This window comes from Pagrus major, chromosome 15 (assembly GCF_040436345.1).
Source record: "Pagrus major chromosome 15, Pma_NU_1.0".
Classification (NCBI taxonomy): Eukaryota; Metazoa; Chordata; class Actinopteri; order Spariformes; family Sparidae; genus Pagrus; species Pagrus major.
The window spans coordinates 9,362,559-9,389,933 of NC_133229.1; the positions used below are offsets into that span (position 1 = coordinate 9,362,559).

General features: G+C 40.1%; 1 protein-coding gene across 1 annotated transcript in view; it reads right to left on the reverse strand.

Moving 5' to 3' along the window:
- Positions 1–27,375, reverse strand: part of khdrbs2 (KH domain containing, RNA binding, signal transduction associated 2) — a 72,860-nt gene that overhangs the window by 1,954 nt on the left and 43,531 nt on the right. The window contains exons 5-7 of the mRNA XM_073482657.1: positions 16,664–16,791; positions 13,925–14,108; positions 748–830 (exon numbers count right to left, since the gene is read on the reverse strand). Of these exons, the coding sequence (XP_073338758.1) occupies positions 748–830; positions 13,925–14,108; positions 16,664–16,791 (395 nt within the window). The remainder of the gene's footprint in view (positions 1–747; positions 831–13,924; positions 14,109–16,663; positions 16,792–27,375) is intronic.

Consider the following 27,375-nt stretch of genomic DNA (forward strand, 5'->3'; position numbering starts at 1 on the left):
ATATTTCTTGACTACAAAAAGGCTCAGTGATTTTCTAAAACAGCTGGGCACTGTAGTTTTTGGCAAACGTTACTCAAACAGGAGTAAATAGTGGGGATTATTTTAAGGTGCGGATTAATACACATTTGGTGCTCCTGAGAGTATTTAAAGCAGGAAGACGGGGATATGTGGGATTACCTAGATGCGCCCACGTTGCTCACTGGTGTTATTTTAATCGCTTTACATTGTACAACAATGAAATTTGTATGGCACAGAGAATTACGATATTCATGAAGTAAACAAAGAATCGAGAGAATATCGTATCATGATGAAACTTGGGATTTACACCCCTAGTGCCCACGTTGCTCACTTCTGTTGCATTTACAAAAAGGAACATCTATGTCAAAAAGAAACATGATACTTCAGGCTTTAGATACACTTTTCATGGGAATTGTTGACAATAAGAAAAATATAAACATCACCAGGCTTATTACAAATACACAAGGTGCTAATTCATGGTTCAGGCAAAATGTTGCGAGCAAACAAAAAGTGAAGGTCCTAACTTATTATTAATAAACATATGTAATGCTGAAATGTACTGTACAGCAGTGAGATGCAGTGAGACAGCTGGTCACAGTGGATCTTTCACCGGTTGTATTGTAACAGTAGACAGATGGTGACTGAAAAAAAATGTTGACTGAAACGCTTTGTTGTATATGCAGCGTGTGTGTGTGTCTGTGTGTGTGTGCGTGTGTGTGTAAACATCACCTCTTTGATTGATTGCTGTAGTTATCCTCATAGGCTTCGTAACTCTCATCATCATATTCACCACCATACCCGTCATCGTAGCCCTGCGAGGAAACATGCAATAAGCATTAACCTCTACTTGTCTCATTATCTCTACCCAATCTGACTGCTGAGAGATTAATGTATAAACAATCAATACTCAGTTCCACAGGCAAGGTCCATGTATTTGTGTCCATATCAGGAGAGGAAACAGGAAAAATTAATGTCCAACAGAGATTATTGATTAAGGTTTACAGGGGGAGATGTCTCAGTAGGGGAGCCTATGGACACCATCTGAGTCTTAAACTGCAATATGGATCTTTACTATTGATAGCTACTGGAGAAACAGGCATTAAAACTCATTTAGTACGAGTAAAGTCATGATCAATAATAATAAAAATTGAAGCATGCTGCACGGTAAAGACTTCCTAAATTCATGTACAGTTTTATAGATGCTTTTGTAACCACATTATTGAATAGAAGAGCCCCTTCTGTGAAGCTGTAGAGCAGGTAACACACAAATTCATATTACTCATTTTTCACACATAGCACACACATAACACAGATGGAAGATCATTCTGTGATAGCAGTGAAGCGAGGTGTCTGCACCATCAGAATAGGAAAAACAGGCAAATGTTTGTGGCCCCCCCCAAAGAAACTGGATGAACAGGGCCCCCCGATGGCCACGCATATTAGCACATTTGACAATGACCATGTTTAGGTTGCCAACTTTACACCTTGCCAGAGACTACGAATGAACAATTTACAGTAATGTTCATTATTATGCACCGTCCCTGGGAAATAAACTGAATAAATGAAATCGCTTGCCTCATAATAAGTTATTTACAATCTGCCAATGTTGAAGTTGCTTCGTTTTTAATTCAAGTTGGAATTTTTCATTTTTTTCCCTGTTATTTTTATTTAAAAAATTCTACTAATGTGAACAATGGAAATTGCAAAAAAAAAAAAAAGATGTCTGATTATTTATAACATAATGTTGATGAATGCTGGTTGAATTTTTGCCTTGGGCACCAACAGACTCTGGAATTGCCACTTTTCTGCACAGAGCCCAAACAACACTAAAAGACGACTCCAACCCCAGCACGGTTCTTCATCCTTCTGCCTTCTGACAACACATACAGGAGTATCCACTGCCGTGCAACCAGACTACAAAGCAGCGTCTTTCCGCAGACTGTGAGTACGCTGAACTCATCCCCAACACCCAAAACAGCTTTCCATGCGTAACATAGAGAGACTACAATTAGCCAGGGCTGGGCAGTGTGGCCTCAAAATAATATCACAATATTTTTAGGTCATATCAGGATATACAACATTTTGAAATCTTCTCAAAAGCATTTGATAAATGTTATGATTGGGCTACAAAATCAAACACCACAATATTTTGACCGAATAGGCCCTCCGCCGATATCAATATGGCAGCAATATTGTAGGGATGACTATTGGTACTTTCACAACAAATTACCACAATAAGATTTCTGAACAATAACCATCAGTAGTGGGGATAAGTATAAGTATTGGAACAAGTGGAACAGTTTGGTAAGTTCAGAAAATGACAGCCTTTAAAACCAGGAAAAGACAACCATATGCCATAACATGACATAACGCTATCCAAAATCTAAGACGATATATATTCTCATATCCCGATAACGCTATGTATCGTATATATTGCCCAGCCCTGCAATTACCATTTCGCTGTACAACCCTGTGTTGTAGCATGACAAATAAAATGAACCTTGAACCTTGAAAGACATCTGCATATCACAATATGCATCATAATGCCATTGAGTAATGAAAATATGTTGTCGACATGCAGTTTTAAATTTATTTTCTGATCGTTTTTGCAAATTTCTGTGTTGAGCCTCAGACTGTTTTTCCCTCCCGGTCTGTAAATCCCGTTAGCGACTGTTTACATCTACGGAGGAGTAACATGGTATTGGAACAATTCAAGTAAACATTATAACTCGGTTAGAAGAAGAAACCACTGAGGGGCTGACTAAGAAGCTTATTAGATCAAAAAACATTAATATTAAATTGGTTACTGTGGCATGTAAACACACATCTCACTCCTTCCACTTTACACTTTTGTCCTTTGCATAAACCATCCAATGTTCGCTTAACATCATCAATTTAGGATCAAAGGTTCTTCCCCATGTACTAGACACTGAGTGGGTTACTGCACCTTTTCATCCTTTCATTGCTAGTGCACTCAAGGGTGTAATTTTCGCTGGGGTGAGGGTGGACATGTCCCCCTCACTTTTCAAAATCCTATTTTCGTCCATCTCAGTTTTACAGTTTCAGTTTATTTTCTCTCTAAACACAGCAACATCCTTTGAATGTCCTGCTGACTAAACCCATATCAGAGGGAGGAGTTGTTCGAAATGTTGAAACACTCATTAGTTATGACTGTGCACTCCAAGCAATTAAGTTTAATGAGCAGAAGTGAGTGCTTATTAGACTTTTCGCCCTCAGTTTTGCCTGTCGGGCAACTCTCAGGCTGTCTTATCACGTTGGAGAAGGTTTTTGCGACAATTGCAGCAATTTCTGAAACACATCTAATTTCTAACCTCTAATTTTCATACTGCTACTATTATTATGGAAAGCACAACACTAGTTTGCTATAAATGCATGTAAATGCAGGAAACACCAAAAGCCTCAGACTTCATAGGGTCCTCTCGACCTTTAAAATCAAACCTACACCCCTGTGAGGACTGAGAAGATAGTACATAATTATCTGTTAAATGGTTTATTCATGACAGCTGGGATAATCAGTCTTAGCAGACCAAAGGTTCATGTAAACAGCTTAACCTGAATAACACCTTTACTGGAGCAAGGCCGAAGTGTAACCTCAGCTATTATCTGCTCTTGTAATTGTTGGATCTCGCTCATTTAAAGATTTAGCGAAGTTGAAAGTGCCTATGTTTCTTTTTCATCGTACTCTAATCTCCTCTAATCCTTTCAAAGCTCGCTTTTTCTAATCAAACTACCAACGTACATGCAAGTGTTCAGTTGCTTTTAGACGTCGAATATGTTTAGAATTGAAATGCGCTGAAAGCCTCAGTGAAGCTGGTTTATGCCAGACGTGCTCTCAACAGCTCCACGTCTGCCTGTAACAATAAGGTAATATCATCCTGCTTTAGGTGTGGCTGCTTGCGATAATGCTTTGTGACACAAAGGCAGACACATCGTCGGTGTGAAGGACATCAAGTGCAGCAACACAAAAGATATTATATTTAAGGCACTTGTACACACTCTCCCTCTCCTGTCTGGTAATGCTGATTCAAACAGCTCTGGTTCCTGTGTGGCTTTATTTGTATGAACATGAATTTCACTAAATTAAAGTTAGGGATTATGTCAGGGATTAAGTTGTTCAGGGGATCCAATACTTCTCTATTTCTTGCATGAGTCTCTCCCCACAAAAGGCAGAGTCAGAGACCCGCATATCTCGGTAATTGACTGTTTCGTTTTGCAATCCCATATGAAAAAATCGCTCCACGCTGGACCATAAATGTAAAGCAAGTAGTGGATTAATTTCAGTCAAATGTGTTATAAAAATAAACCTGCAGTTACGTCACACTTCTTAACAGTATTAAAAAGGTTATTTTTACCGCTGAACTGCTGCCTTCAGACATAAAAGGAAAAGTCAGTGTTGTTTTTAGTGCATTAGACACACAAAGTAAATAAGTGATAGGGACGGTGACTTTATTTGAGCACATCACAGCCTGTGTAGCTGTTGGTTTGCTGGAAAGATACTGAGCTCACCATGAGGAAGGTTTTGATAAAGGCATCTCAGTGTCATGCTGCTGTTTACACTTTCTAACACAGCAGTTATCCAGTTTATGCTGCCTCATCTAGAAAATGTTGCTTTTAAAAATATATTTCTAAAGAAATACTGAAGCTTTGGGTCAGACTGTTGAGATTTATTTCAAAACCTAAAAGCCGTTACATCCAAGTAAATCTGAACGAGACTGACCTTTTGGTAAAAATTGTAATGTAAGTGAAGGTTAATTTAGCATTTTATACACACCTCACTTAGCAGCATTTGTCGGGGTTGAGTCAAAACGTGAGTCTCTCCTCTCTCCCACAGAAAACTCCTGAAATGCCTCGTCAGTAGTCCCACCTTTAATTCTGTGACTTTGTGACATTACACTTCCTCACATGTTACACATTTGCGTAATTTATGCCTCACGGCTAATTTGGCACGCAGGAATTGATTTGGCGCAGCTGCTCTGTTGTTGTTAGCGGTGCTGGCTCAGGCATGTGTGAGCTGACCAATCAGAGCAGACTGGGTATTCAGGAGGAGGGGCCTTAAAGAGACAGGAGCTAAAACAGAGCGTTTCAGACAGAGGGGGAATACAGAGCTGCAGGACTGGACAGTATGAGAAAACTGATGTGTTTATTGAGCACTAAAGCATGAAAACCCAAAACAAAATTATGAACCTGAAAATTAGCATAATATCATTATTTAGGAGAAGTCTTTGAAGAAACCAACTGAGTTTTTTTTGGACTCTTGCATCTGATATCTTTGTTTTTTAGTCTTAATAAAGACAACAAAGCACAGCCCATGTATATACATGTACAGTTCTAGATAACAGCATTTGTATGACAATTATTATATTTTACTCATTTGTTAAAGTCTAACAAGGACAATACAGCTGAGCATTGTTTGGGAGAAACAATGCAACAAATGTAGTGTCTAATCAGGCCTTTTAATTAAGTGTGAGCTGAAAGAAAACAGAACAAAATCTTCATCACACTCTGACTTATCTCTCCGCTGACCTCACTGATAGTTTGACCCTCAACATGGACTGCACTGAGATGCGACAAGCCGCTACATGTAAATAGTCCGGCCCCTAATTAACGAGGCTTTATTCTTCTGGTTTGACACTCATCTACGAAAACAATTAACACTGGTCCTTTCCAACAAGGCAGAGGAAATAAATCAAATGTTAACACAAGGGTGGAGAGTCCTCGCTCGGTGTAATTAGGACAGCGAGGAACCTAAAGGCCCTTAGCACTGTGCTTCATTATCAATTGACAACCTGTATGTCCCCTGACAGTGACTGATCTTCATAGGGAGCTGCCCGTGAATGCCTCTCCACGCTGCAGAATGGAGAGGAAAATGAGATTTGCAGCCTTTTGTCTCAGTGAATAGATGCTGCTCTTCACTGCTTTCTACCTGTGCAAATTCAATCAGCATGCACCTTTTGTTGTCGCTTATACACTCAAAGTATGAGTCTACTTTTTAATATATTTACTCAGACTGTCACGGTGAAATTAGATTTTCACATGAAATAATTACGATGAGATGGTTTTAAGAATAGTGACATTAAACAGCATGTTCATCATGCTGGCTAAGCCGAGGCTAACAAATCAGAGTAGTATTTCTCAGTTCTGCTTGTAGAGTTTAGCATTAAATGTAACTGCATCTGTCTGCTTCTTCCCTCGGTCTCGGTCCCTGATGATACGTCTCAGGCCATTATGCATTCTACCTGAGTTTCTCTTCTATTGAATAATCGAGAGGCAGTGTGTGTCATACATCTGTTTTAATAAACAGCAGGGTTCTGCATGGAGAATTTCCATAATTAATCTAACAAATGTAAACTCAGCAGTGTATCTGAACCTATTGTCATAAAGCAATTACAGCAGATGTGCATAACGGTGGCCTGAGAAACTGCTCTCCTTCCAGAAATACACAGAACCTCGCGAATCTCACGCATCTTTTATGTTCATGAAATAGATGATATGGGGAGAATTTTTTCCCCCATTTCAAAAGGGTGTCCTTTTGCTTTTTCCACAGTAGATAGATTAGACTTTTTTTCTTCAAAGCCTCCCAAAGCTCTGTGTTTAATCACATTATGGCATTTCCCGCACTGCCTCGGTATGGTTGCAGGGCTCAGGTTTAAAAAACCGAGCTATGCCTTTCAATTTTTACCCACAATTTGTACAATTCATGGTCTGCTGTCGGGGACAGATCCCTGTATCACTCTCAGATTCCACTCTTCCATCATCAGCCCTGACATTAAAAGATAAGATTTGATCCTGGGATTTGATCTTTAACATTAAACTGAGGCCGTGTTCCCACTCTATACAAAACGCCATCAATCACATCTTTTAATCTCCCTCTGCTCTCCCTCTGCACTTTTCACATAGAGGAACTTCCGCTGTGAAATGTCCCCCTGCTGCTCTTTCTGGGGGGATTATGGAGCTTCATTCCTCACTGCTTGTTTAAAAGTCACAAATGCATGCTTATTAGTGGTAATTTTGCACTTAATCAGCAACTTAATCTACTCAAGTATACCTCAGCACTACACCTAATAACATATCGCAGTAAGGTAGCTTTCATTTTCTGATGCACAAGAATCAGGCTGAAGTAAGAGCTCTCTTTTATGTGGTGAACCATTAAATATAAATGCAACAAAAACACACCGTCTGAAGAGTGTTGCCACACATCACGTCACACACTGTAAGAGCGCAGTGGTGGAAGAAGAGGAAGTTTCTGCGGTGCATTTAATAATCTCATATTTCACATTGAACTCAAAGTGACTGCACACAGCTAAAGACCTGCAACGACTCTAAGTGATATGCCTGTTCAGACTTTAAATAAAGGCAGTGCCCCATTAGATCACATACTGTACTGTGCATACTGTACTGTAAGAGCTCGATAGTGGAAAGAACTGTTCTCTGGTCCAGCTGTAAAACAACTTTTTTTGCAATTTTACACAGAGAACAATGGCTGGTTGCTGACCGAGCAATGTACCGAGCAACGTATCACTGGAAAACAGACATCTTTCAGATCTGCCTCTTATCTAAGCACTTTATCATAGTAAAGATGGGAGCATCATTGCTGATTGCGTGGCTTCTTTATGTAATGAAAATGGCAAATAGTTTTAAAATAGTGTGATAAAAGCTAACCCATCATTAAAGAATATGTAAGAATTGGCCACCTGTCTAATTCAACCTCGGCAGCGTATGACGAGAGTAACCACCAACTGCTGCTAACTGTACCTGCTAACTGTGGGTGTCATTAACTAATTAGCTCAGTTAGAGGTGCAGCCAGCAGTCTGGACTGTGAACGCGTTGGTGTTTACACTGCTAGCAGGTGAGCTTTGGATGGGGATGGGCTGGGGCTAGCTGGTTAGCATGCTAACTCCAGTGGATACACCTGCAAAACAATACATAGAGTAGAAGTAATCATGTCAAAACTGTTATCTCTGCATTCTGTTGATATTTTAGTACATTTTCTAATGTTTTCAACTAAAAGAATTAAATATTGCACATTTAACTGCCAGCATTTTTAATTATGGTTGCCTGTTCCAAATGTACCTAAAGCTGTTTCAGGGTATTGCATCATAATTTACCACAACATAGGAAACATGAGGATAAAATGTGCTTTGTATGTTTTTAAATGATCAAATGGTCTTTATAAATAAGTAAAAGAACACTTAATGCACCGGGTTTATATTTTATTTGGTAAATTGGCCGAATGATCAGTTGATCTTTTAAGGATTACTGATCACTACGGGGCTTATCGTTTTATCTGAAACGACGCTGAAAGCTCACTGGTGCAGAGATATCCTACAGACTTACAGCAGATGATTTTTGTGGCACTTCTGCTGCAGTCTTTCCTCAAAACTGAAAGCCTGAATGTCATTAGCTGTGTTTACATGGACCCTAATATTCCACTAATATTCAGAACAATAGCCCATCAGAATAACACTGCCTTATGTAACCACCTCCGTCGGAAGAGACTGATCTGATCTGGCGCAATTTGAATGAACATTCAGTCAGATCTAGATGGGTTGTTTAAACCTTTGATAATCTGTTCAATAGGAAAAATATTAGCACCTGATAATCATGTAAACTAAATATTCTCTCTGTGCTAATTGTCTCACATGGGGCCAATACCAAATGCTGCTTCTGGGAGGGACAGAAACATGGAGGTAGCAAAACAGAACTGGTCTATGGCCTGTTCATACTTTTTTGTTGAACATTTAAGGATTGTTGAATGCCGCGATGGTCGAAAAGGCTCGAAACAACAAGTTGTCCAAACCAGAAACACAAATATTGTTCCCAGAACACGATGTGGGTCCATCTTGAAATTTTTATGATCAGGCAGAGCAAATGAATGAATGAGTTCATTACATGTCTCAAGATATAACAGTGCATGTCAGAGGTTATATTCTGATTAAATGCAGCATCCATGTAAAAGTCGTATTGAAGAAATACTGTATGACAACATGCAAAGAATCTGTTACAAAACTGAACCAAACCACATGATGAAGCCGACGCAATGATGTTGATTTCAATATTTGCAATCAAATATTTGATTCCATAGAGGTCACACCTCAATGAATTCAGACTGAAACCTCCCAAACTCCCTCCGCGGTGAAGCGCTCCCTCCACTTCACTTCCGAATCGTTGCAATCCTTTAAGAGGAACAATAATGGCCACTGTCACTGTATTAGTTTTATGACGCTGACAGCATGACAGAGTCCATTAATCACTGCAGTCTCCGGAGGACTCCCTGTAACATGATGACCTGCTCCACAGCAGAAACACAGCGACTGTTTAAGGAGAACTTCACCCCAAATTGAGGAGAAAACAAAAGTCTGTCATCCATTCACTCGTCACAACGGCTGCAAACTGCAGGATGCATGCATCACTGTGACTACATATGTATGCGCTGGGTATGAATAAGCAATCCTATGCAAATGGGATTGTGCTGCGATGTTAATAACTTGCTGCGTTTGACTGTGGATAAAAAGGCTGAGGGACAAAGCAACTCCAAAGGAACAAAACAGTGGCTGCATCAAGAATTTAGTCCTGTGACCAAGAGAAATCCGTCGTGTATCCTTTTATGTTTCCTTTATTACTTATTGATAAGAACAATCCATTCATAGTGTATTGATAAATCCTCAGAGTAAAATATTATATATACAGTAGTATGAAGTGATATTAATCAAAACCTTTTAGCTCTTAATGATAAAAAAGAGCAAATGCGTTTCCTGGATAATTTACATAAAACAACCAATATTTAGATAAATAATTGTAGAAAGCAGAATTAAAATTATTAGCTTAAAGCAAGATTTTTTTTTTTCCTGGATGTGGACTAATTAAAGCCATCTTTGTTCATGCATAAATTACTTATTGTTAATTAACTGCACAGTAATTAACTATTAACAAAGTGGTGATCAGTGTGCTGTAGCAGTATTTTGATAAAACCTAATTTACCCGATTCTTACCACATAATTATTCTCCTTCAATGCCATGCTCGCTCGTCATTCTGTCAAGTCAAGCAGATGCTGCATTGTCATATTTAAAGGATGAAGCTGTAATTATTCCACGTTTTTCTCACCGTCAGGAAATTACAAAAGAGAGAACGAGGGTATGTTTCTCCATACTCTGTGATCCTCTCCTGTGGTTTTAACGGAATTGTAGTTTTTCGCAAATGTTATTGAAACAGGAGTAAACTGTGTGCTTTGTTTGGGGACTACTTTGAGCGGTGGAGTAATACACATTTGGTGCTCCAGAGAGTTTTTACAGAAGCAGTGGCTTGAAAGTGTGCCCCTGTTTCTCCCAATAAAGAAAATGGCGCTGAGTGCAACAGTCCGACTTACTGATGTGTTTTTAATAGTTTTTGGACAAGAATGGAGCTCTGTGGCACAAAGGAACACGACTGGGTACACAGACAGCGCTTGTTAGCAGGTCCAATTCATTGCTGGTTTTGTTGTTTTGATGGGATTTGCGGTGGGAAAACACGGCACATGTGACATTCTTTAGAAGTTGTTCCAAGTTTAGGTTGTGTGCATGTATAAAAACAGACCACAAATATGCGTTTCATGCCATAACATTTCTTGTTGATTGGTTGATGCACTTGCAAGTGTTCGAAAAAAGAAAAGACTACGCTCTCCTGTGGTCGGTCGCTGTTCTTTTTTTTTAAATGATCACGCCGGGACAAATATAAAACATTACCAGCTGTATCCTCAGTCAGCTTGGCCTTGAATTCTTTGAAGATAAAGAAACACCGAAACACTTCTGCTTTTGTCACGGCTGCCCTTTTTATGGTCCCGGCGAGTGTTAGAAAGGTGCAGTGTTGCAGCATTCAGCACACCTGAATGGCAAAAAACTTACTTGAGTCATTGCACAAAGAACTGCATTCTGGGAGGAACAAAAGCAAGCAATCAAAGAGGAGTGCCGGTGTAAAGGATATAGCAAGGTGAGATTTTTGGGAGAATGATAAAGAGGAAACATTGAGTTCATAAATTATAGACAGTGATACACGATAACTACCAGCTCACTCATGCTTTCCATTGAGGTTTTTAAATCGATACCACCCTCGATTAGAGACAATTATGGACATTCTCGCAGTATCACTTGTACGAGACGGACTGACAGTTTGACGCAGTCCATCAATCAACTGTCTACATGATACCCGTGCACACCACAGCGCGTATTTCACCAAAGACAAATACAGGATGTAGCAACAAAGAGGCATCTGCTGCTGTTGATTTATTACTGTGTTTCACTAGATTGTACAGTGCAGGATTCTTGTAGCGGAATAACAACATGCTGTGCGGCACCTTGTATACGCAGTGATTGAAAAAACAAACAGAACCCGGACCTTTGTATAAAGAGGTCTCGCTACACTCCGGAAACATGCTCAGAGAAAATTGTGTAATGTCGTGGAAAAAAAAAGAATAGCTAAGTGAGATATGAGGGAAGAAAATGTTCAGGACAAACTCATCTTTCCATAATCCCCTAGTCTCCCACCACCCTTCTTCCCAACCTCCAATTACAAAGAGAAGAAATGCCTCGCTTTTTACTCCTCAGAAATACACAGGCTCTACATCAGAACTCAATTTGGTTTGGTAATGAGACTGCGCTTGTGCATTTCCCCATGCAGACAGCCCAATCTTCAATTGCCAGCACACATGGGGGCTTTGCTTAGCAGGAAGGCTCTGAGGAAATAGACGCGTAAAAAAGGGTTGCCTTTTTTTTCTCTCGTTTGGATGAAACTTAGAGCTCACCTTGTGTCGTCTTTTCAAAATGACCTTGAGAAATTTCCAAGATCTGAGCACGAGCAGACGTTTCACGAGCACTTTGTTTTTTGACACCGATCCCAGGACAGCATGAACTAACTGATGTGAACAAAGACCACTGGTCAAGGCTCTACAGTATCTGCACTTTTTCTTTTTGCATGTTAATGGTGCAGCGATTAATAATGCAGAGACAGTAAGTGAAGTAAAGTAAATGGTGCGTAACATTCTTGTGTTTTGTATTAATTTGAATGGCCAGGATAACTTTTATCTGAAAGTTCATAACAACAATTTATAAGAATTTTTAACACTTTTGCACTAAAGCAGACGGCAAATATACGCAAATATACATATAGGTCAAAGCAGCCACAGCAACCACACAGTCAGCAACAGCAAGTAGATGAAGAGGGAGAGAAACTCCCCAGACTCCCTTACAAAATCGCTCAGTTTTGTGAGATGATGAGTTCAGAAAAACTTTATAAACTTTGTGAAATGCTGTCCATGACAAATTCTTAATTATTTGGGCCGTCTTGTAAATGTGGTTATAGAATACATGTAATGCATGTTCTACATTAAGTTATGTCTTTCCTTGTATAAAGAAACATTGCGTACGTTTGTCACATTGATGTAATGCCAGGTGTGAAATGAAGTACCTAGAGGTGTGCGCTTGTGATCCGATCACCAAGAAAGCATATGAATGCCGGGGATAAACAGCCTTATAGTTTTTTAATAATGCAGCACAGTGGGGAAAAAGACATGAGGGAGACGAGTTTGTGACTGTTTATCACCGTTAATACAGACCTCAGTCTGCAGTATAGTTCATTAACTTGACTTAATAACCAGAGAGTTGTAGAGTAATTAGGCTTTATGATCAAATAAAGTTCATAAATACAAAGGTAGGATTGAAATAACAGTCTTCCTCAAGGTGAATCATAGTGTCTCTTTTTCTTCTGTGGTATATTTGTTTGTTTTCTTTACAGGATCCCACTGTGTGTGTTTTAATTAACTACAAAACACAATTTAACTGCAGTTGCTACTTTTCCCAGGATGGATGGAATGAGAATCTACTCGCTGCAAGCAGGCGCTAATTTAAAGGCTCTGACATCTGGTTCAGTTACATTTTTAATGCACGGGCCAGCAAATTCACAATTTTGCAGAGCAGGTTTTTATCACCTGTCCTGAATTCAGTATCATCAGGATGTCAACCAACTCCTAACGCTTGGATTTCAGACTGTCATGTAACAACCTGGTTTGCCTTGAGGACAGGCCAAGAGCGCTGAAAGATTACACTTGTTTACTCCACAAATCTAATAAGAATTTTCCGGGTCAACTTGTGAGGCGACATTCACATCAACATACAGTGTGTTTTTGAAAATCAAAATAAAAGGAAAAAGCAATAAACACTGAAATCACCATGTTAAAAATGCTTTTAAATGGTGATGAGCAAGCTCAAGGGACAAAACACCTAATTGAAGTGCGTGCATGTTTTTTTCCTTGAAAAGCTCGAATCTGATCTAATTTCACCTTTGAGTAGAAGGAAATAAAAGTGTTTGAGCACTTAGCTAAATTAACAGTTTCTCATTTTTTAGTTTGGTGTGATATTTATCTGCAAATCTGCACAGCAACATAAATCCGATTATTTTGTTTTTCCTGAGACGTGAGTTCGGGAAAGTTTGTGAAAAGGGGAAGAGAAGGATCCCTGCATGCAACTGCATCAGACTCAATATTTACCCCAACCTACTGACAAAAGACAAAGACAATGTGATGTTCAATGTGATGGCAACTTTTAAGTCAATCAACTGGATTTTAAGATTAGCCCGAGATGAATGGAAACCAAGGGCTTCCTAGCAGACCCTGAATCATTATAAAAAGTCTGGTATGCCTTAAGAATTGAAGTTAATTAAATAAAAAGATTTTGTAGTGACTTCCTGCTTGCCCTAATTTCTCAAACGCCTGTCCCTGAATGCCCTACCTCTCCGTGTGAGGCAACACCCATTCAGATCACATGCAAGGGGATTAAACCAAGTCTGATTTACACACAGTTCATGTGAAATTATTATCAGCCATACTTTTCAGTGTGTGCAAAAGAGGATTGGACTTACATAGTCGTCGTATGATTCATGTGTGACGGCTAACAGCGGGGGCCTGTACCCGGCGCTCCCCGCCGCCCCCCTGGCTCTCGGAGCTTGTACCTCCCTGGTTAGAACGGTCGTGGGGAGTTTGATGTGCGTCGCTGCCGCCGTCCCCCGAGGCACTGCTGCGCTCCTTCCTGTGCCTCTGTGGCCCCTGGTAAAGCAAACAAGCAGACGCACATGGCATCACTTTTTCCTAAGAATCTTACCCAGTGACATTTGTAAACAATGTGGAGTTGAGACAGTGAGGAATCTGTTAAATCCCCTCTCGTCAGGCTGCCTCAGTTGGTGGTTGTCGTACGGTGTGCTCAAGATCAACATAACCTCCGCTGGCACTGAGGTAGATCTTGTAATGATCAGAGGGCTGAAGAGTGTCACTTTGTGTCTTCCTCAGCTCTGCAAACATGCCTGTGGGACGCGGCATGGTTGTTTCAATAACACGATGGAGCAGCGCCGAGCATGTGTTTGTACAATATCACACCTCCATCTGCCCGAAGCTGCTGAAGACACTCTGGTTGTAGACATACTCACACAGGTATTGCTTTCAAGAAGAGCAGTGACTTATTTAACGGGGTCCAGGAGGATGCAAGGCCAAAGAGCTTGTGCAGGCATGAGTCAGTTTAGGTGGATTGCTTTCTTTTCTAGAGGTGGCTGTCCAGTAGCAGACCCACATGAACACAGCAGGGATGAAACAGGGGGATTTATCCTCATAAAAGCAGTCTATTGTCTGCAAACTTCACATTCTAACAGCAGCATGATGTAGGTGGGCTGGGATAGTCTTTCTTCCTCCAGCACATCCGTCACTAGGTAGCAGCCCATTGTGATCCAAAAATACAGACACTCAAAGGGGAATTACTGGTGCATATTTTTCATGGGGATTTACAATAATCGCTTATCGGGGCGCCATAAGGAGAAAATCTGGGTAAGGAAGTGGTGGTGGCACCGGTGACTTTAAATTGGGGGCGTCCCATGTTCCTGCTGGATTTCGCTCATCTACATGTGCTGCCTGAATTAGGCCAAGCTGTCATGGCGAACTGTACCTGCCTATTCCTGAGGGACCGCCATGGCTCAGGTAGATTACTGACAATTTGCTCTAAAAACGAACTTAAAAGGAGGCTGGGAGAGGCAGGCGTTTCAGCCGCACACATGGCTAAGTCAATCAGGTGCTCTGGAACATTGAGTTTTTCCTGTTACTGGTCCTGCCTGCGTCCTAAAATCCCCTCAAGCTACAGCACATTGAAAACAATATAATAATATGTGAGTTATCAAGAAGACATAACTGGAAAAAGTCAGAAAGGAAGTACTTTTTAAAGCTGTTAGCCTGAGGAAGAGAACTAAGAACAGGTTTATATGAAATATTGAAATGTTTGTCAGTGAACCCAATTACTCTGAAAATTCACCATGAAGGTGGGAACTTCCTTTTTTATATTATTAAAATATGTACTTGGCATTCGCAGCACCGCACACTATAACAACCATAGTGCAATGAATATAAACTACTTCTAGGTGATTGCATAACTGAACTAAAGGGACATTCCACTGGTTTTACATGAAGATTAGTTTACTAATCATAACGAATATGACTCAATCTGTGACATCAGTTGTATAATATATTCTTTGAAGGCAACTTCTGGTAACTCTTTATATTAACGTCCTTGTAATAAGTGTTAGTTTATATGTAATAAGGCTCTTACATGCCCATATAAGATTCTTATTAAGATGATTGTGTTAATAAGACTAAACACGTGTTAAAGACAGCATCATTGTTTATAATAGTACTACTAACACATTTATTGAACATAAGGTAAGTGTGGTAATTGCCAAGTAACACTGTTTACATTTCTTTGAAATTACTCCCAAATGGGACCCCTAACCCCTAACCAAAACAATTACCCCTTCTACCAGCTTCTGCACGTCAGTAAATTGAAGTATGTCTTTTAACCATCAATCAATTTTGAGATAATTATTTTGGTAATTTCAAAGAAATTTCAAATATGTTGCTTGGTAATTACCACCTTCTTACCATGGAATTTCCAGACCTGTAAAATTAAGTGTTACTGATTTTTACTAACTTTTATATACTATTATGTATTCATTAACTTTCAGTAAGCTGTTCTGATGCTTTATCAAGAACAATACATATTTTATTATACATTTATTAGCAGTTAATTATGCATTTACTAACAGCTAACTATGCGTCTTTCTGCTACCAGATCCTAAGTGAGAACAATACCTTATTAAGGTTAATACATACTTTGTAATGCACTTGTACAAGTACATAAGTATAATCATATAATACTTTTCCATACAGATTCTGCATCAGGACAAAATACGAGTTTCTGGGTGTCAACACAGATGTCACTCTTCTACTTCTAAAGAAACGGGTTGGCAGTTTTAAAGGAAGCTTTCTAAAAAATAGATAACCCTGATGATATCACATGGGTTGTGTGGGAGGTCTGAAGTTTGAAAGATGTGGGGACTTTATCAGTAAAGGATCTTGCTCTGGCAGCCTGAGAGCCTTTGCAGCACCAATTTCAAACCCACTTAGGTCTATTGTTTCAAAAGAAATGGAAATTCAGTACTGACTTAAAGAGAATAATTGAAGTTTTCATCATTGTGTGGACTGTAAGTTCATATTATACCTGTCAGTGCCATCTAAAAGTTATATACATAACAGAGCCCTTTGTGTTTAGCATAATTGGTGGATACCTGGTGGATATTGTGGTTGCCGGTCGCGCGCTCCTCCCCTGCACACTCCTCCCTCTGCTCGACTCGTCGGAGCCGTTCAACAGGGAGAGCTCTCTCAGTTGCTCCTGTCTGATCTCGTCATTGTAGTCCTGCGGGAACAAAATACAGCATGTCTCGTTAAAAAAAAAAAAAAGAAAAACAAGGACATTTGTCTTCTGACTGCAACAGATGCTCGCAACAGCAGCAAATGCCATCAAATTAAAATGATCTCGACACACACACAGGAAACACATGGCACTGCTGAGCGTTGACTACCCGATGAGGGATATTTTCTTCTGGTTATATTTGGACACAAAATGCAGGAGAGAGATTAGAAATGTTGGAAAAGACAAATATGCCTCAAAAGAGCTGTGGGTTCAGTATAAGTTTTGCGTGATTAAAAAACAGAAATGAGGAGCGAGACATTTTGCAGAACTATTGTTAAGTTTTCTTCTGGATTTTACAAATAATTTAGAAACCTGCATGTTGAGAAGAAAGCTGACATAAAAGGTAAACTGAATTAAAAAAACCTTTCTTCTCACTTTAAAGCAACAAAAAAATATTCCTCATTTCGTCGGCACGCACAGCCTGTAATTGACAGTTTCAACAACTTTGTGTGGAGTGCCGTTATCTTGTGCTTCTGAACCATTTTTCTCAACCTGTTATCAAACATGATACGGATCATTACGCAGCAGACAACGGAGTGGACAAAGCAGTATTCATTATCTTGTCATTGCTGACAGATAAACAGGCTTATTTCTCAGGAACACACAAGCAAAGCCCGCAAGATTTAGCACCTCAGGAAAAATGTTTTTGTAAGGACAACAAAGAGATGGAGGCAGCGACCGATTCCCCTCGTTGTCGACGTCTTTGACAGCCACATTTTGTGACTTTGTTTTGTCTCTTCCTGACTGGGTGTCACGCTGAAAGGAGAGCAAGAAAGGATGAAAATCTTACATCATCCAGAACACTAAAATAAATAAAAGGTGAAACGAAGGCCTGTTTGCACATCGAGTTTCCGGAAATGTGAGACAAATGAAAACATTCCTCCTGCTCTAAATGAGTCATTCATTCGTCTTAAACCATGTATAGTCTCCATAACATGGAGTGCATGACATTTTACTGAAACCAGTAAATATCGCAACAGAGTATTTTCCCGCTCTGTGATTTTGTATTGTTTTGACACCGACTGTAATCAGATCTTCACAAGAAGCCTTTTAATAGATTAAAGTAATTCTGTGTGAAAGTCGAACAATTGTGAAATTCAATTATTGTCTGAATGTGGGAAAAAATTAAACAAATTCTTCATTATCAGCTGTCAGCTTTCACACTCTCACAGTTATATATCAGCATTCTTTTGAAGCATGTTTTTACACTTTTACACACACAAAAAAACTTTTCGCACAATATCTCACAAAGGTTGAAGAAGATCAAAATATGCACAGTTTTAACAATTCAGTCGGGTGTTTGAGCTTCACCGTGTAGAGATGTGACACTAGAAAGCTATTTTAACACAAAATATTGACATTTTACACCTCTGAAATCCACGGTTACACTCAAATGTATACATGTCACATGTATCACATCAACATGTTTAAAATAAACATATCATGCTCACATTACATGTATATGAGCTGACTTTCATGTCAGGAGGTGAAGGAGATGATGGTGGCGTTGCAGCTAGGTGAGACGGCTGACAAGCCAGAGACCACTGTTCGAGACTGCGTTTCAACGTTAGTAAGAGCGAAACTGAATGTTCTTAACCAGAGGTCAGGGGGTTTAACAGCCATGCTTGTGGCAACAAAACCGAATATTTTTCAAGTATATGGAGCTGCAGCCACAACGCTATTGTGAAGAGGGTGAACTTCCACATATGGTTTGGTTCGTAGACTGATCGGGTCACAGGAGTTCATAACTGCAGTTGACGGTTACATACTTCTTAAAATAACATAATGATAACACAAGTGTCCATAAGCTAAATCAAGAAGGCAAACTTTCATTCCACTCTCAACTGCAGCAAATATAGACAGATTCCTTCGGTTTTTGTACCTTTCACAATAAAAGCACTACACAAACTGCTCATCAGGTGGGACTTAAATTCACGTATACCATTTTAGTAACAGGACACTCAATAAAATAGCTCCCAACATTTATGTACAGAAATATTTTTAGCAGTTACACAAACACAATTTGTTTTTTCTCATTTATTCTCTTATTATTTCTCATTATTATTTAATATATTTATTTTTCTGAGGACGCTTTTTGTTTGCTTTAATTCACTGATTAGACCACATTTTTGCATTGAAAGTCATGTATTGTTGTGCTTTAAACACAAGGACTAGCTTATTATTTCATTGTCTCATAGTTGCCCTTTATTAGAAATTTCAATTTCTGTTTGATCTGCCGAGTTTTCCTCAGGAGTGGGCGTTTTTTGTAGGTGGCATTGTTTGAAGAGTCTGCAAGGCTGCAGCTGAACGCTTTTCAATTCTTCTGAGAGACACCAGGACAGTTCCCAGCTTTGTTTGGAGCAACAGAACCAGGTAATCCAATACATGATATTTTCCTAGCCGAGTGTTTTTTGTGCCTAAACCTAACCAGACCATGAGCACACTGTTGTCACCACATAAAATTGAAACCTTAAAGAAGTCTCAACATATCCATGATGTGCAGAAATGTACATTGCCAGCATTTATTTTGCCAGTTGGGTAAATCTGAGTTTGACATGTACAGAAAAGATTATTTTGTGACAACTAGTTTGGTCACCAGTCATGTTCCAAATATGCAATTACACAAGTGTGATGGAGAAACTTGAAGCCTCCAGCACACATAAACTTAGAACGGACTTCTCAATGAAGACGGAAACATCTTGTTGAAGGATCCTTGTGGAGGTTTTGATCACTATTAAACGGTAACTCCACCAATTTCACACATTAAAGTGTGTTTACAGATCTTGGGGAGTACTACTGCATATGTGAAAGAAGTCTTCTGTGGCTCCGGAGGAAACTGCATGTTATCTAATAAACTGCCTCCTGTAATGTCACTCGGTAGCTGCATTGCATTGTGGGTAATGTGGGCACCAGGTTTTGAAAAAGAAGAATGCTTTGAATAAAAAGGGTGATATCTCCTGTTCTGTTGTATCACTTTTAGTCATTTGTGTCCAACAGTGTTATGGGAATACAATGCTAGTGGACTGTATTTCCAGAATGTGGTGCCTACATTACCCACAATGCAACTTAGCTACTAAGCAACATCATTGGAGGCAATTTATCCGATTCCTCTGGAGCCACAAAAAGGTTTTATACTACTTTTTTCATATTTGCAGTCGTACTGCCCAACACACTTTAATGTGTAAAATTAGCAGAGTTGCCCTACAACACTATAGAGCAATGCTTTGATGTGTAGGTCTCTGTCATATATGGTATATTTGCCAACAAAGGCAATGAGAGAGAAGTCTTTAAGCAAGCAAAATCAAAATGCATTTTGTTTGAACCTCGAGGATACGAGCGATGTCTCTTGGTGGGTAACACTGAATGTAAACAGAAATGTTTGTTCACAAGAATAACTCCACAGGGCACCTTTAAACTTTGCATATTCATAGATTCAGGATTTTTTAATGAGGCGAAGGCGCCAATGCAGGTTTTTTCTTAAATTTCTGACTTGCGAAAAACTATTCCAGACAAATTATTTCAAGCAGATGGAAGTCACTGCACGTTTTGTCACACAGAGTCATTGAATATTTTGAATCTTGAGTATTTTTGCTTTTATTTAAATGTGGAACATAGATAGGTTGATCAGGGTAAACTCTGTGTGGCACACACTTTAACGTGTAGCTCCAAGCTACTCCAAAAATCGAATCACATTGTCACAGCTCCTCATTTTCATTAACAGGATACGTGTCACCCAGGAACCACATGACAAACAGACTTTGACACCCACATGTCACTGGAGAAGAACGAAAAAAGATCCTCATGGTAGATTTCCAAAACATTTGACACACTGCACACATGTGGTCCTCTTGTTAATGAATTAATAAGGCCTACAGCGCTCTGTTGGTTTGAAGGAGACTGGCACAGCTTTTAATTGGAAAGCTGGCAGCTTATCCAAAGCACAACAAACATGCCAGAGCTTGTAAAAGTTGACTGTTGACAGAGGCGTTAACACGAGAAAACAGAGATAAACCCGATGCCGAGGCTTCTTGGGCCCGACTGTTTGCTCGCGGAGATTAATTCAGGCCATGCATGACCTTGTGCACACGCGATGCCCTTCACAGAGACTTTAAGGGGTCAGCACATGAAGCATGGCTGCCGCACGACTCCGTTACCGCCTGTGATGACTGATTTTGTGCCTTGTGCAGTTTGTCTAGCGGTCTGCGGGCTGCAGAACCATTTATGAAAGATCTCCTATATCCTTGGAAATCTTTCTGGAAGAAATACAGTCACATTTGTTTTAAAAAATGGATAGTGAATCTCAATAATTTAAGGTTTAATTAGGAGATGTTTTCTTGCCAGATCTCCTCTGAGACCGTGAGGTTTTCCTAAGTAAATACATTTTGTCCAAAACAAATAAAACCAAGCTTTCGGATAAACCTTGTGTTCAAAACATGGTGCAGTTTATGTGAAGTCAAGGCAGCTCCAGGAACTACTTAATCCATATTATCACATATGAAGATGACAGGTGGAGATGCAGAGGACAGAGTTAAGAATTCGGTGGTAATATACAGTATACTCACAGACTCAGCAGATTTATGGCACGTGGTGACGTGAAAGAACCAATTTCAATTTTCCGAGAGCAAACAAAGTGTGTGTCGGAATGTATCTTGTGTCAGATCGGCTGACGCAAAGGACTCATCCTCATCCGTCTACCTCGACACCCTCTCGTGTCTGGTGAAAGGGATGTTTGAGAAAAGGCTCTCACAAAGCGTCGCATCTGCAATGCTGGATGGGCAGAATTGGAGTGTGTGATTCACATACGGTAAGTAAACCTCAACATGCAATTTTGGAGGGACAAATAGTTTTATAAACATGCACTCATTTTACAGAAATGACAACCCACCTGCCAGAATAAATGTTGGCAAAGTGCATTTCTGCAAACCGCTGATGTGTTCAAACTTTACATTTCTTCATGAAAACCCAGTGTACGGCTTGTTTTAAGGAGGTGGTTTGCAGTCAGAACCAGTGGAACCAAACACCATCTTAAACATTTTCAGATGCATCACTTTACACCTTTTCTTTCTTTTTTTTTTTCGTTTTGATGTTTTTATTTTTCAAGTGAAGAAGATCTGAAAAATCATCATAGTACATGGTGTCCTGCATAACAACCTCGTGAAAGCTGTTCTTATCCTCCCAGAGCACGTCAGGCCAGTTGATCCAGAGGCACAGAGGCGGCCACGCAGCTGCAGCAGCTGTTAATCTGCATCTTGATACGAAGTGTGTTACGTTTTTTCAGCACAAGCTGCTCATTTCAGGTCTCAACAAAAGAACTCAGCTGGGTGTAGATACGCGGCCTCGTTTTGAATGGACTTATAATCAGCTTTGATCTTAGGTATGAAGCAAACAAAAATGTATAAGTAGTTATTTAAAAAAATCTTACTTTGACGTGGAAATGATCTCGTCTCCAAGCAACGTCTAAACCTGCCATAAGTGATTTTCCTGCTAGTTATGTCGAGGTATTGCAGGGTATTGCATTGAGCTTTGAGAACAACGTGCAGCGGCGACACACTCCCGAGCTAAGGGTTTGGCTTTGTTTGTCAACCCACCAAATAATTTGTGTTGCCTGGCTTCAATGTCGTCTACCATCGCCGTTATCTAGTCTTCCAAAAAGTTAGATTTTCTCTTTTGGTTCATGGCTATTCTTGACTAAACCCTCCTCTGTCCCTGCATTATACAAGGAGAAATCACAGGGCAGGTGCCATCAATTTAAATTGATTTGATATCTATAAATCACATAATGCTCAGCATTTTGAATGCATTGGATGTAAGCACACTGCCGGAAATAATCTCAAGACAAAGTATAAATTCAAGAGCTTTTTTGTAAATGAGAGCTCTGGACTTGACTCTTTCTCGATTCACTTTATCACGCTGCTTCATGATCATGGGTGGTTTAATATTGAACTCAAAAAAGAGTCAATAGTACTATCAAGGTCCTGACTGCAGGAGAGTAAGTGGTCCATAGCGTGATACCGTTACACACCAGACATTTGCATAATCTATATATCGTGCACTATTAGAAAACAAAAGCCTCCACTAATGCAAGGTGAAAAATTGATTCTTCCTTGCCTCCCAGCTCATTTCCCCTGCATTGTTAAGAACACCTGTGCGGTCTGGATCTCTGCTGAAGATAATAATGCAGAGGAGATGCCTCTGCTACACCAGGCAAGTCTTCACTGTTGGTGCTCGGGCTCATTCTTTGGGGTCATATGGATCAAATAGCTTAAATTCAATGCATGTTTATTATTGTTTGACTTTACATTTGACTTTATGTAAAAACTAATTACTGTCACGCATCTTGTTCAAGCATCTGTGTTCCCTCTCCGTGCCAAAATGCCCCCCACCGCAGTTTGGCCCGAGATGAAGGCGGCGAGCTCATCCAGCTGAGAGCAGGATCGCCTGTCCTTTCTCCGGTGCGTCTCACTCTCAGCCTGTATATGCACACCGGCCCACTGATTAGGTTCCTGTTTGCATTTTGCTTTCTTTTACAGGGTGCAGCACCGCTCTGAGCTGACAGCACTGACAGCATTTTCTGTAGTCAAATTTTGCTTCACAGCAGATCTGAGGGCTTTTTCTCAGTCGCTACCAGCGGCTGATAAAAGTCAGAGTCAGACAAACTGCACTTCTTCTGTGTGCTCTAGTTCTGCTCGGTAATGCACAAATTATCTAGCTGGATATGGTCACACAGCTTGCTCGTGTGGTTGTGATTTTTTAATAATTTAACAACCGTTTAAAAGTCATATCAGAAGATTCATTTTTCCTGTTTCATAGACGTGAGCTCAGTGGGAGCTCAGTGGGAAGCAGGGTTTGTTAAATTACAGGGGTAAGACATTTATTTGCAGACATCATTGGGGTGAAGCTGCATGAAAATGAATTTTTCTCTGCAAGAAAATAAGGCACGTTTCAGTTCTAGTTGGGAGAGGGGGAACAGAAGTGAAGTCAGTCACCTCAGCCCACATGCTCGGGTACATACTCAGATATTCAGCTGTGACCAGCAGTGTAAATCATTTAACTACACATGTGGCATTGTGGGAGACAGCCGCGTGTCGCTGTAATCCTGCCCACTGCATCGCTTTGAGTCTAGTTTGGTTTCTGGAGCATAATGTCACACCAGGAGCGCTAGATTGGTCACTGGAGCAGTGGGAGTTCTCCTGGTGGGCCGGCGGAGAGAAGCAATAGTGCTGCACACCAGCTGGCTCGATTTAGGTAGCAGGGTCGTAATTCGGTCCACATCTCCTCCTCGGCCAACTTCTCTGTGGTGTTTTTTTGGTCAAATGCATCCAAAGGATAGTCATCGACTTGCTCTACATAAGATTGGTGAACTCACAGCAGACACTACACAAACATTTTTTCATGCAATGGTCAATTTTAAGATTTCAGGCTATTTTGCTTCCATGAAATGTCTCCTTCAAAACACACGTTTAGATGTTCATTTTTGTTTAGGTTTCTGTTCTGTAAAATTCTAGATAATGTCTGTTTTGCATATTTAAACAAAATGTCAGTTACGAAGCAATAAAACCTTTGTCTTATGGGCGCAGTTTGGTTACGTTTTGGTACTTGCTGATATTATTTGACTTTTTCTGACTTTGCCGGTACTCTTTTCTACCCTCTCCGTATCATGCAAGAGGCCGGAGCACTGCGAAGCACACCAAAGCATCGCCCACTTCCTTTTTCGGTGCCCACGTTAAATTGGGCTGTTTAGACAGAGCGCACTGCGGCCCGGCGCGATGCTCTGTGGACAAACTGCAGCGATCCATGCCAAGCGAATCTGGCAGGAGAACATACTGATAATCTATATATTATCACTGCTGTTTGCAATTTTGTTTTTATTTAATTATCTATCAGAGCAAACACACCCCAAAACACACAAACAGACAGGCTGCAGGCATCACAAACCTCTCCCCACAAATCACCACACAAGCCTGTTGTCATTTTAACGTTCGGCTAATCCAGGTTATCATGAAGCTCTATGTGTGGGGCTTGTTAGAAAAGAGCAGAGGAATTGACCAGAAAAGCGCTTCAAGTGACATCACTTGAATCAATATCAGACATTCATTCATGCAGCTCCTCTGGAGCCACTAAATACTTACACAACTTTTTATGTATCAAATATAAAAGATAATATTCCCAACCAAACTGATCCCTGATAGCAAACCGCTGGAAGCCACACTCTGACAACACAGTCTTGCAGCAATAAAGAAAAAGTAAACAGCAGGACACACTTGCCACTCTCCACCCGAGGCAGGGAACATCTGTCACCGTGGATACTGACAGATGCCTGTTGTGTTACATTATGTGCAGTTTATTTGCCAATCCATAAGACCCCTGAGGCAGCAAGCTTCTACCATAAAATAGATGGTATGATCTGCATTTATTATGTTTTTATTGACGTTTATACGTTGAATTCAGGGTGAAACTAACTTGACGTACACACCATGATGGAAATGACACAAGGAAAGGATACGTAAGGTCTCATTAAGCAGGAAGATGCAACTTAAATTCATGTGATGTTTTTCCCCCAGTGCGCAGCACCCATGCTTTTAAGTTTGGATTAGCCTTTTTAAATAATAAACCCGCATTAGAGGGTTTAATTGTCCACTTCTTCTTCTTCTTCCTGCCACCAACTGGTTGTGAACACCCCTATATCCGGTAACCAGTGCTTTCTCATTCACAGTAATGATTTTCAGCCCTTTTGTTACTTAGTAAAATCTTACTTAATTGGTTCCTTCCCAGTAACTCTGCATCATTAGTTCTGCTGGCAGGTTTTCACAAAAAAAATTCAAACTTCTGTTGAGCCCAAACAGTCTGTGCTTATTGAGTGTGTGCACCTATTTAAAAAGAAATGTATTACAGCCGATCCTGTGTGTACACTAATTGGAAAACTCGTCTGCACCCATAAGAATAATTTAGAATACACAAAACCTCATCTTCTCTCAAGGTGCTGCAATTAAAGCGAGAGCTGCGGCTCTGCCAGCAATTCATTCATTGCCTTGAAAAGAATGCGCGTGGAAGAAAAGCATCATATTTACTTCAGATTATACGGTGAACCCTCTACCCCGACAATACATCAAGTCTCCGGCTGATCTGAGAGGAACAGTAGAACAGGCTGGAGCAGATTTCACAGTGCAGAGTGCATCAGAGCACCAGTGAGACGCTGAGGCAGATGAACATTTCTGACAGAATGTCTGTTCATGTGGTGTGTACCATTGCACCATCAATCTCACAAAAGTTGTTTTAGCATACTGTATATGTCTGTTGACAGTTGCTATATGTGCTCTGGATGCATGCAACATGGTACGGTTCTGTTTTTTAAAGGGGCTCTGCGGAAATTCTGTGTCGTGCCGGAAGCCGGTTGTTAGTTTACGTTAGCGGGCAGCATTTCTAAACCAATGTCCGCTACTGTTGCTATCTGTTAGCGAAGCGGAGAGAGGTACTCGAGAACGTGCATAAAGTCACATCCTTTGAATCTGACCCGAGACAATGGTGTTACAAAGGTCTGTAACAGTTTGTCAGACGTAATGTAGGTGCTAACTACAAACAAAATCCATTACGTCATAAAAATGTTATGTGTTGAAAACTTGTATGTTGAAGTAAACATGTATGTAACCCTGTGATCCTATCCTTTTACTGAAGTTACGTAGTCTTTGTTTATATTTGGCGGACCCTGCCACCTTTCTATCTTCAAACAGTGTTATAGGGACCCTTATTTTCCTCTGAGAACAGCTTGTTAATAAATGGAAAAGATAAATATTTATGAGTTTGGTTTTTTTACCTCATTAATATTGTAATCATCAACATTCTGAGTTTGTATTTGTTCTCCAAAACTACATAGTGCCCCATTAAGGTAAAAAGTTACATAATGTTGCTTTAAACAAATTGTCCACAGGCTTCTTTAGGCAACCGAGAGAGATGGGGAAGGTCTTATTTTTAACATCATCTTACAAATCACATCCACCACAAATCTTTACATTGAGCCCTTGAGGGGTAATGTTGTAAACTTGACTGAGTCTTTGGTGTCAACGCTGTCCCCAACCTGAACTTTACAACAAATACGTTCAGCATTTACTCGGCTTCCTATGTAACATCTGTCATTCTTTGTAGACTTTCAAATTTGAAGACGGAAGAAAAACTGGTGTGGAAAAGACGTCTGGCGATTAGAGTATTTCGCCTGAGAGCTAACACATCAGGAGCAGATGAATAACCCTGTGTTTCTTTCGCTGTTTGTTGGCACAGCGTTAAGTCATTTGTATTGGGAAGGGTATGAACTGCTCCGTGCAGATGCAGTATCATTATCCTCCTGGCCCAGTGAGCAGGCATGCTTGTAAGAACATTGGCTCGGTGTAGGAAGAAGCATGAACTCCATAAAGTCGACTCATGCAGCACAACTCCTCTATTAGGCTTGTCACATTTGCAAAGCTTGATTAATATTTACAGCTTAGACTCAGCAAGTGTACACAACATGCACATTAATTATTGCTAAGTTCTCCG